At 39.3% G+C, this 15421-nt stretch overlaps 1 protein-coding gene across 6 annotated transcripts in view; it reads left to right on the top strand.

The window, feature by feature from the left end:
• The window catches only part of LOC122834663 (protein 4.1-like), a 115684-nt gene that overhangs the window by 96979 nt on the left and 3284 nt on the right, over window positions 1-15421 (top strand). For 5 of the 6 annotated variants that reach the window (XM_044123314.1, XM_044123313.1, XM_044123316.1 and 2 more), the window contains 8 exons: window positions 763-2157; window positions 4834-4884; window positions 6589-6948; window positions 7320-7448; window positions 12060-12119; window positions 13141-13236; window positions 14344-14424; window positions 14515-14628. In XM_044123314.1, coding sequence (XP_043979249.1) covers window positions 763-2157; window positions 4834-4884; window positions 6589-6948; window positions 7320-7448; window positions 12060-12119; window positions 13141-13236; window positions 14344-14424; window positions 14515-14628 — 2286 coding nt within the window. The remainder of the gene's footprint in view (window positions 1-762; window positions 2158-4833; window positions 4885-6588; window positions 6949-7319; window positions 7449-12059; window positions 12120-13140; window positions 13237-14343; window positions 14425-14514; window positions 14629-15421) is intronic. The other variant, XM_044123318.1, reaches the window with a different exon arrangement.

Here is a 15421-nt window from a genome sequence, read left to right as displayed (position 1 = left end):
GTAAGGAGGAGGAGGAAACACACCAAACCCTATTGTACTGTTACCTTCAGTTGTTAGGAAAATGCTGCACTGAGAAGTAGTTCATATGATGAATTCAGCAGACTCATAATTCCACAAAATGTTGGAGGGTTACTCTGTGAGGTGGAAGCTTGGTTGGAGACTGCAGCACTAAGGAGGAGCTTTGTGGAAATAGGCAGAACTTTGTGAGAGCAAATGTTTAGGCACACCCTGAATGGTTGCCACTGAGGATTCAAGGATTTATCAAACATTCATTAAAGAATCAAGGCAACATTCCAGGTATGTTTTAGATGGTATGTCATTATGACACGACATAAAGATTGTGTCAAAAATGTCAATTTTACAATACCCTACCTTTAACACTTTAGCTGGGCCAAAGCCTGGTTCCCATTATGTAATTGTTTAATGATTCTCTAATTTTGCAAAGGGAGCCCCAACCAATTATTTAGTGCATATGTGATACATTACATGGATGTAAATTTTATACAACATATTTTGATTGTCTGAGAAGCTGGATTTTGACTTTTCATTTGCTGTAAGCCATAATTATAAAATATATACAATTTACCTACTGAATTAAATTTCTTTTGGATGACATTCTAGTTCATGTAACTGAAATGTTTTTCTCTATAAGCTGCATGTTTTACACCCATTTATGAGATGGAGACCGTTTTGTAGATTTTATTGTTTGCTAGCAGTTGTACCCAGAATGTCTAACTGTGCTTAATCTATACCAACATGTAGGGCTCTGAGGAGTGGGTATTGATTGAAAAACAGCAACCTTATCAACCAGACCATGACTGGAGGGCAGAAGAAAAGAATAAATCTCACATATCCGATTCCTCGTGGGAGAAAAAGGAGCTGGAAAAGGAGATAGACATTACCAAAATGATACATAAAGAGGAAGCAGGGTATAACAGGAAAGAAGTGAAAAGCCATATTGACGAAGTTCCCTCAGCAAGAACACCCAGAGAAGCAGCTGTATGCTCCGAGACTTGGCCTTCTGCGATTCAATTACCCGAGAATGTAGACTGGTTACAAGACAAATCTCAAAGTAAACTCTCTCAAGCCTCAGACCCCGAGGCAAACAGTGATGCAGCTCCAGGCTCACGCCAGATAAAGGAGAATATGGGCTCTAAATTGAGAAAAAAAGGCCGGCCCCAGAGCCTGAATGTGGGAATTCCCACAGAGCTCAACAGAAAGTCTGGGAGCAATTCCTCTGGAGAGGAAAACGAAGACTCCGACTCAGACAACACATCAGAAAAAACATCTAAAAGAGGAGAGCAGAGCGATGCCTCCCCAGTGATCTTGGGGAAAGACAATCAGGGACTAACAAAGGATCAGTTTGTTGGTGTATGCAAAGACAACAGGAAAGAGGAATTTGGAGAGGTTAAAGAGGTTTCAAGTCACAGAGTAGAGCAGGTGAAGCGAAAGGTCAATCAGATGGGAATGGCAACCATTGATTTAGGCATGTTAAATGGACCAGGGAAAATAGAACATGATAGTTCTTTACCTAGTGGCAAAGTAGAACATGTGGTGAAGGTACGAGGAAAAGGCCTCATCGACAACAAAGAGCTAGCGGAGGTAAAACTTCGACAAGTCCGAACGCATGAAAGAAAGGTCAGCAGCTCTGGCAGTGAGGACATTGAAGGTTTCTTGGGTGACAGAAGTCAGAGGACTTCTCTCCACCGGCTGTCTGGCAGCAGCTACCAGTCAGAGATCACCAGGATTGTCCCCCTGAAGCCAGAGCGCTCAAAGAGTATCGCATGTAAGGACGAAAGGGACCAACTGGGGCAGGAAGAGTTCACGCGGCTTGTCAAACGAGAATATCGCTGGTCGGTCGGTTCTCCAGAGGGAACCTCTGACCTCCACTGGAGTGACATCACTGGCTTCCATCCGGCCTTCCCCGGAGACCCGGAAGGTTTCGCCAAACCGGAAAATCTTGACGAAGGCTTTCAGGCCAGTAGAGGCTCTATGGAGAACCAGCAGTTTAGTTTAAAGGGTTCAGCGCTTCCCAAAATGGTTCCGCCAGCTCCGCCAGTGAAAACACAGAAAGCCAAGGAATCCGGACTAATTCTGAGGAATAGCAGAAATGCCGGCAGGGAGCAGAGCCTGGATGCAGTCAAGAAGAGACACTCGGTAACTCTGCTTGGCATCTACTATTCATTGGAGATAAAGCATGAGCTTCAGACAAACTCGTACACCATGTATTTACTTCCAACAGTTTGTAATCTGACACACTCATCCATCTTACCTGTTTTTGACTGTTGAAGGAGCATGCACTAAGGGCTAGCTGAAGGTTAGCCGGAATGTTTGGACAATGTCCTACATGGCTACCCAGTTTGTTTTATTCCATTTCTCTTGGCACCACACTGTGCAGCATGTCTGCCATATCTGCACTGACTGTGAAGGTTTGGAAAGACAAAAGAAATATATATATTTGTCTTTTAAAACTTAGCAACCTTGAGTTTTACTTGACCCTGCCGCAGTCTTAATGCGATGTTTGGGAGGGTGTCCCTTCAGACGGTCAGTTTCTGAAACAACACACACAAAAGTCTGGTCGATGCACACGTGGTTGTGCTTCTGCATTGTACATTGTCCTGGTTGAGACAGGGACAGAGTAAAACCCTGGCGGGATCCAAATGACCTTTAAGACAGTGGGAGGGTTGAAGGTTAATGACAATCTCTGTTAAGTCCTCTTCAAACACAAAAGGCAAAACGGTCAAATACAAATTTGATTAAATTCAATAAACTGCGCATTTGAGAACTACCTCCATCTTTTTTTGGGTGGGGGGAAGCTATTATTTTTAGAAATCAGAAAGACGCTTAGTATAGAAATTCTTCATGATTAAACTTTACAGACTGATGTCAATCTGAACTTGAATTTTTAAGAATCCACAGATAAATAAAAAAAAGTGTGAAATTTAGCAATGTTGTACATTTAGGGCAATTATTTTCTTCAACTTCACCTGAATGAAAAGACAAGTAGTGATAGAAACTCCAAATGTTTCTATCATATGGATGTGACACTTCAGTAGGCAGTGAGCAGCCAAACAAAGCAGTTCAGTGCCTGACTAAGTCAGATTTCCTGCTTTTCATTCCACTGCCGCTACATCATCGGGAGTTTGCACATATCTGGCTCTGGAATGAATTTTGAAAAGAATAGACGTGACAGCTTTCATCTTTTTCCACCTTTTCATCCAAGTTGAGCTCTTGCGTAATGGATTAAACAGGGATGAGAAGAGGTGCTGCTCAGCTCTTGGTGTAACGATCATATCTAGATCTGATTGAACTCAGGGAGTGTGGGAAAATAGAGGCAGCTCCATCTAAACATATGGGCCAGGCTATTCTCACAGACTTCAAAATACGATCAGCAACATTTTTTAGGGCTTTTGTCCAATTTTCTGCTGACTTTTCTGATGTGGAAAGTTTTGCAACCAACTGGATCCCATGGAAAAAATGACACTGGTTGATTGTTGCTGAAACTTAGACTTGCTGGTGCTGGCAGAACAAACTAAGAGTTGTAGAAGTTTGTGTAGGAGAAAAAAGAATGTCACATATTCCCCGTTTTGAAGGTGTGTCCAAAGTGTGCCCAAGGGACCATTTGTGGCCATCTGAAGGATTTTGTCTGGCCTCTGATCACAATTCAAGAGACAGATTTGTTTTGTTTTTTTAGTATTTCTGTTTTATTTCCCATATTTACACTTTAATCCTTATGATGTATTAAATGCAACCCAATAATTTCCTGTCCACAACAATTAAAGTAGATATAAAAAGTACTGACTCATTACATTTTTCACAAAATCATACCTACATTAGAAAACATTTTTATAAAAAAACTCTAAAAAAATTAATTAATAAATAAATCAGCCCCAGCAAAAATTGGAAATTACAATGGCAATATTAAACCACTTTTGTTTAGGATCAACAATAATTTATATATTCTTTTTCTATTAAAATGTACCAATATTTTGTTCATTAAAATATTTCATGTTTTGTGTATTTTGTGTTAACAGATAAAAATTAACAAATTTCACAAGATTTTTTTTCTCTTTTGATCCCCACAAATTGGACAATTTTGGCTCTCATTGCAAAAGTATTGATACCACTGGTCTATTCTCTTTTCAATCTACATGCTAGCTATGTAGCTGCTGTCTCTCTTCTTCCAAGGAGGTCTATGAGATGTGCCATTAATTTTTCAATTTGAACATCTGAATAAGATCACAAAGTCTTGTGTGTGTGTGTACTTTTATTATGCCTCTAATATGGTGGCACTCAGTTTGATGACACCATATGTAAACTCTCTGCTAGCTATTTCAGCTTGGCTAGCTAGAATTGCGTCATTCGTTGAGCCACTAACAATCAACCTGTTGTGTCACTTGGCCATATGATTATGTTGGTTGCTGCTCTGTCTTTATGTGACTTCTATTACACAGACAGAACATCTAAACCGTATTATTTTCTTCTGACTCTGCTAACTAGAACTACTTGCTTTAGATCCTGTTTGTTCTTCATCAGATTCACGTCTGAACCGTTCTCCAGACTGAATGCTGTGCCTAGATTCAGATGTAGCAGACTTGGATCTGATTGAATTTCAGACCTAAACTTGGGCTTATGAGAAACAACAGAAGATTTATTGTTGTCTGAGCAAAGTGTTGAAGAATTTCTTTCAAGTTAAAAGTTCAGAGTTTAGGTTTACTCTGCATGTAGCCTTATGTTACGCTTGGATTTTTGTGTCTGCTTGGCTGCCAGTCCTGTTCAGCTGTACTAACCTTTCATTGCTCCCTTTGCTCTTTCCTGTGCGTCCCCCTGCAGGAGCCTGTCTCTACTCCGGCCATATATGAAGAGCCATTTGGTGACCTAAAGGTTATTCTTTTACAAACCCAAGTTTGAATGCTCACCCATCATCTCTTTCCCTCTGCGTCTCTCTTAGCTCAGACACACCTCCAAACCCACAATGGAAACTGTTTCCTGTCAAAACATTTCAGTACTTTTAACAGCTGTAAGAAACAATCTTTGTTTTCACAGGCAACATTTTAAATAGTGAATGTGTGAACCTCTTGTGATTTGTTGCCTCTAAAATGATGTAGTTTCTAAAGCTATTTTGTTGCGTTTTATTTTACTTTTTAATTTGTATTTTGAAATGAAACTAGCTAGCTAGCTACCTAGCAGAATACTCAATATTAGCTATTCTCAGTACCTGTATGACGCATAAAAATTAACTCAAGTTGCAATAAGACACAATTTAAAAGGAAATACAGTAGTAACTAATTAAAGCTTTCTTTGACATTGCAAGACAAACCTGTGGTTAATTTTGGATGTAACAGAATGAGAAAAGCAAAACTTTAGCAGACAACAGGAAGGCTGAATGTATTGTAAGTTTTTTTTTGTCTTTTTAGTCTTTATTTTAGCCTGACTGCTGTTAAAAATGATGGAAAGATTGACAGAATTTTTATAATCTTAGACAAGAGGTAATAATTTCGTAAGTACAGAGTGCTGTTTTAGTAATGCTAACCATGGTAATTACCAGTACAAGATGCTAAAGCTACTTTCAAATCTCCTCTCCATAGTCAATTTCACTCATTATGCAATTGACCTTTTGCTCCTGATATAAATAATTAATCACCAGTCACATGAAAAGGCTAGAAATTAAAATGTTTGCAATGCAGTTTTTGTAATATAATTCTTAAACAGAAATTGTTTTAGGCTAACGGCATTATTAACAGGTCAATGCTTCACAATTGTTGGAGATTGGATATGGACCACAGAAATTCTGACTGGTAATATAAGTTATAACTTAGTAACTTATGTTACTTTTGGTAGCAGTGTTTACCATGTTTGTCCTCTAAAGTTGCTACTCAGCTTCCCAGAAGCTCAGCAGATCAACACTCTGCTCCTCTGAACACACGCTGAGCTGCTGCATTGTCTAACCAGCCTAATGCGCTACTATCATTCATTTCCATCATGACTTCATACTGTGAGCAACTGGCTGCATTTTATCTCCACATTTAGAGCTAAGAGTTCCAGCATGAAACCTAAGGCACAATGTTCCTGTTATACAACGTTTATTTCCCCTTTCCAGTTAGTATATAAATTTTTTAATTTACATTAGTAAACTGCAAAAGAATGCTTAAAAAATGTATGTGTCCAGAGTCTGGCCATTGCCTTCCTGTGTTATTACGCTCGATTTAAATCTCGCTTCACAGCTTTCTCCCGTTCACTTGAATTCCTCTCGTCGGATTTCTACCAGATTGGCCGTTGTTTTCTACACTATATATATATTATTGTCTTTGGAGCCAGTCTGATGTCCCATGTCACCTCACAGGCTTCGTAGATTTCAAATCAAGTGTTCGATCCTCCCCCAGCCCCATCTTCTTATCTGATAATCCTTCATTGCACGTATTTTTCATTTGCTCTTATTTCATTGCATGCACTCTGTGTTCGGACTCTTCATCAAATGCATCATCCAGCCCCTGTGCAACTCCAGGATTGCACTCTTCACCATGTCCGTCAACCACAACAAAGTCATGTGGTAACACGGAGGTGATCCTTTTTCTGTGCTCACACCAGAAAGAGTCCGGGGAGAGGAGGCCTCAGCCGGGCCTCGCCTCGGAGGAGGAGCAGGAGCGGGACACGGTGGCCTCCATGAGGGACACCCAGCTGGGCATCGAGCGAAAATGCTCCAGCATGACGGTCAGCTCCACGTCCAGCCTGGAGGCAGAGGTGGACTTCACCGTCATCACAGACCTCCATTCTGGGACAGAGGACTTTTCCAAGGGCGGGTCTGAGTTTGGGGAGCGGGAGCGGCAGCCGGAGGTCGGACGGGAGGACTTTGAGGAGACCTCCAGGTTCTACTCGGCCCGCTTAATGGGCTCCAGGGATAAGTTCCCGATGGAGGACAGGCTTCCTGAGGAGGGCACCCATCATGAGGTAGACAGATGAGCAGCACCACCCCTCATCCTCATCATCACATTCTGGATTCATCCTGCCTTGCTGGAAATGCTGCCATTCTGACTCTTATGTTTTATTTATTAGCATTTTCTGTTTTTGACTATTTCATTATGTTCCATTGTTTCCCGGTTTGATTCAAAACCTTGTTTCTTCCCTTTTTTTTTTTCAACTCAGCATTCCACTGAATCTTTACGTTTGCTGTTATTTTCTGCACGAAGCACCTAATAAAAAAAATGTTTTACAGTTTGTACCTTCATACAAAGTGTTTTCTTGTTTGTTTGGTTTTTTAATAGCGATAGGAAACAACTGACTGCAGGTGGTAGTAAGTTTGCTGTGTGCTTGTTCCACAGCCTCCAGTGGCCAGGAAAGACGCCAGCGCTGTGAGTGTGGCCCACAAGCTGAAGCGGGCCGACACCCGGACGGAGACGCACACCAACGGATCCGAGGTTCACCAAAACATCACAGGTGTTTCACCACAAGTACGCAAAAGTATTCACACGCCCTTGAACTTTTTCACATTTTGTCCTACTACAACCACTATTTATATTTTATATACTACATGAACATGTAATCCCTAATTGTTAGGATAATGCTGTGTTTACTGTTCAGAAAACGGTTGTGGTTTTGAGTTTCTGAGCATGCAGTGGTGTGAGAAAGTGCCACACTTTGTTTTCCTATTCCTTTTGCATGTTTGTCTCACTTCAGTGTTTCAGAACTTTGTCAGCAGTTGTGTGTAACTCTGGTTGTCACTAAAACTCCCCCCCAAAAAGAAATCAATAAAATAAGGAGAATGGTGGACGGATCTAAACCAGAAACCAGGGATCCCCAACTCCAGTCCTCAAGGGCTACCGTCCTGCAACTTTTAGAAGCATCTCTGCTCCAAAATGTCTGAATTCCTCTCACCAGCATTCAATCAGCTCTGCAACAGGCTGGTAATGAGCAGTTTATTTGACCCAGATGTGTTTCAACAGAGATGCATCTAAAGGTTGCAGGATGGTAGCCCCTGAGGACTGGACTTGGGGACCCCTGATCTAAACACTACAGCAGTCCCTAATGGACATGGAGAAAAAGTTTTATTTTGCGTTACCTCGCAATACTTTTTCAATACTTCACAATGTCTATTTTGTATACAGTCACAAATGTCAATTTGAAATTTCAAATATAAACACATTTAAAGAGCTTAAATGAAGACGTGTTTATGTATTCTTCACTCTTTGGTGCAAAAACATATTGAAGATCGATTTATTCACTGCGTGTTTATGTCAGTGTAGTGTTGAGATGGAACTGCACATGAAATCGGCCCTTTATTAACCGTATATCTGACAATCAAATAGGTCAGATATGATTTTACTGCCCTATGAAAATAACTCAGAAATAGTCCAAGGATGTAGTTTTTCTTTCTTTCCTTCTTATGGAAAATTGGTTTACATCTTAGAAGGGAAATGGAAAGTCTATATTTGGACTGTTTTGCTTTTGCACATACTTTTGCACAAACCTATGTGGAAATGCACCACATAGATTTGTGGTGCATTTCCATCTAAAACAGAAATATCTAAACCTTCAGATACCTGAAATGAGATATTAACATACATGAAAAAACCTCAGACCTTCTATAATAGCAGAAAGTACGATGGCCACCGTAAGGTATTCAGTCATACCGTATTAACTGATCAGTATATTATTGCGAGAGAACGCAAAAGTATTGCGAGGTAAGGCAAAATATAAATATAAAACACAGACAACTTTCCAAAACTATTTATTATTAAATACATATAAACAAGGTTGCAAACTCACCTGTGTTTTGCACTACATTATAAACGTTTACATGATACAAAGGATCATGATTATTGGGGTGGTATATACCGTATATATATATATTTAAATATGACATTAAACATGACATTATACAGGTTGTCTGATATTTTACTGCATGGCCTGAAACCACAATATTAATGTAATAAAAAGGGAGAAAATTTTTTTTACTATGCTTTAATAATTTAAAGTTGTTTTGCACAGTGTTACTTTTCTAATGATAAATTTACAAATTACATATTTTATAAATTAAATATTAGGCTTTAAGGCTGCACAGTGGCACAGTTGGTAGAGCTGTTGCCTTGCAGCAAGAAGGTCCTGGGTTCGATTCCCGGCCCAGGGTCTTTCTGCATGGAGTTTGCATGTTCTCCCTGTGCATGGTGGGTTCTCTCCGGGTTCTCCGGCTTCCTCCCACAGTCCAAAAACATGACTGTCAGGTTAATTGGTCTCTAAATTATCCTTAGGTGTGAGTGTGAGTGTGTGTGAATGGTTTTGTGTCCTGTATGTCTTTGTGTTGTCCTGCGAAAGACTGGTGACCTGTCCAGGGTGAACCCGCCTCTCACCCAGAACGTAGCTGGAGATAGACACCAGCAACCCTCCTGACCCCATTAGGGACAAGAGAGAACAGAAATAGGATGGATGGATGGACATTAGGCTTTAGGGAGGGTTAAAGCTGCTGAGGTCAGTTCACATTGTCGGCTCCAGTAGTCAGAAACCCATCAGGTGAACAGTGCTGCGTGACGTGTGTTTGGTGGAAGCCTGGGACTTTGACTATAGAAAGAATCTTTTTTTTCTTCCTCTTCCAGGGAGCTCAGTGACACGGCAGCCATGTTCCCAAAGAAATGGGGAGCGTAATAGAATCATTAAGGCATGATTAAAGTATTGGCAGTATATTAATGAGAGGGATGAAAGCAGCAGCGACTGCCATTCATCTCCGGAAGCAGAGCAGTGAGCGCGGACCGGCTGTCCCGCAGGTGCCTTGTTAAAATGTAATCAGGGCCAGGCTCTTTAGCCATTCAAGCTAATGGTGTGGATGTGCTCAGGAGATGATGGAGAGAGGAGCCCTTTGAAGAGCCGCATCATTGCTGAGTCATTGCTTTAAGGTTGTTGGAGTAAGCTGAGTGCTCTGCGCGCGCGCACAGTAAATGGAGGATGAGATAATCTATAGGCAGATAAAGATCTACAGTAAGGTCGGTTGGCCAGCAGAGGGAGATATTTCATAAAGATCAGTTGTTTGTGGACTTACAACAGCCTGTGTAGGTCACACAGTCAAACTTCTCTGCACAAAAACATCACATATTTTTACTTTTATAACATACAACTAGGTAGAAAATTATGATTTCATTGTAGATTAATTTTTATATCAGCACAAGCATTTTCACTTTATCTAAACACATAACAAATAGTAAAACATGGTCTGAAATTGATCTCTTTGATACCACTCCACATGTACAACAGAGGATTTAGATACACTGAAAAAAGAGAAAAGAGGATTTTCTCTGAATTTTAACTTTTTAAATAATAATAAATAATAATAAAAGTTCATTTAATTTTTATAGTGTTTAATCTCAAAATTCTGCTTTTTTTCTCAGAATTCAAGTTTATTTCTCCAAATTCTGACTTTTTACAGTAATGTTAATACATTTCATTTTTAGAGCGCTTTTCTAAACACTTACACTTTACAGGAAGCAAGTAAAATGACTTGACATTACATGCATTTAAGCTCAGAATTCTCACTTTCTTTTTCAGAATTTTGTTTAAATTGTTTATGCACCATCAGACAAATTTAATCATAAAACTCAAATCTAGCAAAAAAATCTGGGACAGGTTTTTCAGTGAGGACAAAGTGCAGGTTTAGAGATCCTAGTACAAGGAAGAAATAGTTGTTATTGTAACAACTCTCTCTCTCATTAACAGCTACCAGCACTTTATAGGGCTTTCCATTTACATTACTAGTCTTGAAAATGTACCATACACATCTCAGCAAACTTAAGACAGAGCTTTAGAAATCTGAAACATTTGGAATTCGTTTTGAATTGGACTTGATTTATGTTAAAATGTACATTTTTTCTTTTTGGTAAGGAATTATCTTGAGATTAACGTTCTTATATTTTTCAGCGGACACCAGCACAAGATAGCACAACTATTTAGAGTCAAACTTTAACTTAACTTTGTGCAGCTTTGATATAATAGTCTCATTAACAACAGTCTTGTTCTCACTAATAAGGGGTAAAAAGGTTTGCATAATGCTTTGGACTCTGCCTTCCAACCAACTGTGAAACATAGTGAATCATTTAGGAGCCTTTCATTTCCCAGGACCTGACAATCCAAAATCACTGAGTATTGACCCGAGGTAACCTTAATGGCTGCTGACCTAAAGCTTATAGATCCAAGGCAGAAACTAGATTTATTCTTGTTATTTTGGAAAGACTTTGACCTGAAACTGGCAAAATTCATTTAAACATTCATTTGACTTATAAAAAAGAGATTTTGTTGTATGAATTGAATACATATTACTTATAAGTGTTTATGAAACATTCCAACTGCAAAATAAAGAAACTCAAAGTCAAATAAAAATAATTCATAAGTTTTGTGTAGATCAAAATGGTAAATAGACTGAAGCTGTTCAGCTCATATGTGTCTACCATTATTATTACTAAGAAACCATGTTCACTCTTCACAGCTTTAATATTATAAATGTTAACAGAATCAACAATTAAATCCATGTAAGAGAAGTGAAAACAGAAAGATTAAAAAGTGAGTAAATTGCCATCACAAAGGTTTCAGTCATAGCAGCTTCCAATCATTCTGTGTTTTAATTCCCTTTTATGTTACTTAGTTTAAGATTCCACAGTTTAATATGTTATTTTTTATTTCACAGTTTGTTTTATGTTAAATTTCCATCTTTGGATCATATCTCCCACCTTTTTCCTTCAACAGATTCTGAATATTTTTACAGAGTTTATTATTTTTGACTTCATATTTGATTTGTGCCGTCTCAAATTTTACTAGTTCATCAAACTGTAATACTCCCCATCGGCTAAACAAAGCATTACTACATCATTTAAATAAGTCATAGAAGGACATAAAAACTCTACATATAATTTATATGCTACCCTTCATCATTATTTATTTCTCTATTTATTTTTGCACAATCAGTGCTGGTCTTTGTGGAGAACAAACAAGTCCTTCAGTGTTGTTCTTTTTGCATGCAGCAGTCATGGTGCTGGTGTCGGGTAAAAAGCTTCATCAGAACCACTTCTTTCTCTCCCTTTCAGAGCCCTGCAGCTGTCAGCTCCCAGGAAACTCCTGCTGCTCCCAAAGAAAATGGCTCCCCTGTAAGTGTTTTTGTAGAGGACATCCATCACACTGACAGTAATTTATGTGTCTGTGCGCTGCCTCTGCTGTAGTCTTGACCTTTATTGGAGCGAGTGTCCAAATGAATCGCCTCATGCGAGCTACACAATTGTTACTTACTGTCACCGTAATGACTCTGGTCATGAATTTCAACAAATAAATGCTTGAATGACTTTGAGCTAACACATTGTTTTGAATAATTGTTCTGTTTTTGAGTAATCGCTTGTCTTTACCTTCAATTACTTCTGCTATTTGTTGAAACAGTCACTTTTAACAAAAAGAGGATACACACACATACACACACACATTTAAGCCTTGGGTTTGACTTTGGTGTTGCAGGATCAAAAAGTGAGGATAATTGGACATGAAGGTGGAACTGGAGAAAAAAATCTAAACATCTTAGAGACCTAATCTATTTAGTGATAGACCTGGTGATACAGACTGACTGACTTTGAACTAAGCTGAACTCTAGTGAGAGTTAGCAAAATCACTTAAGCGAAAAAATTAGCCCAGCACTGCCAAAGCCTTAACTTCAGCAACTGATGTGTAATTTCCCATCAGTGGCTCATCCTGTATGTGCTGCATTAATACCATCACACTGACAGTCGTCTCCACAACTCGGTTTCAGTGTGAAAGCTAGCGTGATGTGAATGAGCTTTCTAAAAAGTTTATTTTTCTGCTTCTTTTCTGGCTGTTCTGTCACAATTTTAGCACAATCTGAATCACATGCCCACACTTTTGTGTAAATTTTATAAAGAAGGAAGTTGTGCTGTGTCTTCCTCAGAGGTTCTAGCATTGTTTCCTTCAGTGGTTCTTGGAGGAGCGCCCCCACAGGCGAGGAGGGGAACAGGCTTCTCAAAGGGTTTATTTTGTTTGACAGTGTAGTGTGAAAGTGAACCACATCAGCTGATTTTGTAACAGATGTTATCATTTTGGCCAGCAGATGTTGTACATGACCATTGAATATGTGGGTCTGACTGCTCTGTAATTACTGTGCTGCAGGTAAAAGTCAATCCGCAAGAGAGGGAGTCTGTTGTGTCCCCTCTGACCATCACTGCTGAAAGCATCACCTCAGCAACCACAACACAAGTTACCAAGGTAACACTGTCCTTGTTTCCTCGGTTTCAGTTCAATTCCTGAACCTTTATCACAGTGAAACAGTTCTTGTCTGAAATGAAATGGTTATCTGTTTCATAGACAACACAGGATACAGTTATTGTTGCTTCAAGCTGCTATTCATAATTTCCCCCGTTTGTAATTCTGCTCGAAGAGTAAACAATGAGGATTTGTTTTGATCTCTACGTCTCTACGTGCCACTATATTCTTCTAAACAGATCCTTAAACAAAAACTCCTGCTAGCAATTAAAACCAAGAATTTTGGTTTTGTGTAGAGGCTCGACTTAAAGCTGGAATAAAAAAAGAGGAAAAAAGGTTGTGTAATATTTATCTAGTTCCATTTTTGTAGATTCATTTGAACTATTTCAACAATGTGTTGAAATAATTAAAGTTCAACATTTTGAACTTTGTCACATTTTCTCAAGTCACATCCACATGTTTCAAGAAATAATGACACACCAAAGTGTTCTGGTGTACAAAATAAAAGAGAGAAAATGGTGGAGGGATTTCAAAGATTTCTTACAAACAGGAATGCCTCTACTGGCATGATGCTGCCACCACCATATTTTCATGGTGAGGTGTAGGATCAAATGAACTTGACTTGAGACATGAACTGTGTTTCCATTGACCATATAACTGCACAAACTGGAATCCCCTAATTATCCCCAATAAAAAAGAAGAAAGAAATCATGTTTTTTGATGAGCTTCTGCACTAGGATGAGGTGATTTTTTTTGGCCATGACAAATTTTATGTACTCTGCAAAACTGCAATGGAAACTCTTATGTTGCATCCTAAGTTATGCAACCGGACGTTACTACTGGCAGAAATAACAAAGAAGAGGAGGATGATGGCCTCACTTGTTATTTAATGACTTAACATCACAAATGTGAAATAGTTTTTTTGACATTAGGGGAATATGGTTAAAGTTGTACCCACATTTGTAATGGAAACACAGCTATGTTTGCTGACCAGTAAAATACATTTGTGATTGTAATGTGACAAAATGTGGAAAAGCCTAAGGGGGTTGAATACGTTTCATTAAGTTTGATGTTGAATTTTGCCTGACCTTGTGGTTCTGTGCGCTCCAGACTGTGAAAGGAGGCTACTCAGAGACCAGAATCGAGAAGAGGATCATAATCACAGGAGACGACGATGTGGACCAGCATCAGGTGAGAGACAGAGTCCTGGAGACATCTGCTCTGTGTGTCTGAAAGCTCTGGAGGATGCTGATTGGTGCGCTGCCGTTTCTCTGGCTCCAGGCGCTCGCCATGGCGATCCAGGAGGCCAAGCAGCAGCATCCTGACATGCTGGTGACAAAAGCAGTGGTCATCAGGGAAACAGAGTCTCCCACAGAAGAGCAGCGGAGAGCAGAGGTAGACCATCTTTACCTCTTCTGTTGTGTTGTCTAAATATTCCATCCATCTTTTTGCCCATTGTTACAAGTGAAGAGGCAGTATTATGTAAATTCAACTTTTTATAATGTTATTCCCTCATCAAAAACATACCTGCAGTGTTTCCTTAATTCTTTTATGCATGTTTGAGAAATCCTTTAATCTACATTGATTTATTTATTTTGAACATGATAGCAGTATAAAATTACACATGAACAAGGATTGCAAAAGTAGACACATATTTTCTGTACCACAATAATCCTAACATGCTCGAAAAGGAGTAGGAAGAAGTAAGAAACTTATGAACTCCCACCCCAACACGACTATTCAGGGGTGGGGGTTTAACCTTGATGTCTCCAAAGCTCCACCTATTTCCACAAAGCTCCTCCTTTGAGCAGACTTCCTGTGACGCCCCCACTCAGCTCCTTCAGACTAGTGGCAGCAGCAATTAGAAAACACTTGGTGGAACTTCTCAGTCCTTTGGTTCAGAAGAACTTTTGTAAAGACTTTAGTAGAGGTGACATGTCAGGAAGAGCTGGAACGTCTTAAAGAGACAGAGGCCCAATTTCAAGGAGTTAAATTACAATTTAAAATTTGTTTTAAAGCTGCATTTTGTAATGTTTGTAAAAAAATATTATTCACACATTTGCTAAAGTGATCATGAAGTTGTAAGTATAAAATATGACACATAGTCTGTGGAAAAAAAAACAAAAAAACAAGCTGCTCTGACTTTTTGGAGTTCTTCCAGTACTATCAGCAGAAATACTCCACTCAG

The sequence above is a fragment of the Gambusia affinis genome, linkage group LG07, assembly GCF_019740435.1.
Source record: "Gambusia affinis linkage group LG07, SWU_Gaff_1.0, whole genome shotgun sequence".
NCBI lineage: Eukaryota > Metazoa > Chordata > Actinopteri > Cyprinodontiformes > Poeciliidae > Gambusia > Gambusia affinis.
The sequence above is the reverse complement of the archived record's forward strand: the minus strand, read 5'-3'. Positions and strand labels throughout refer to the sequence as shown.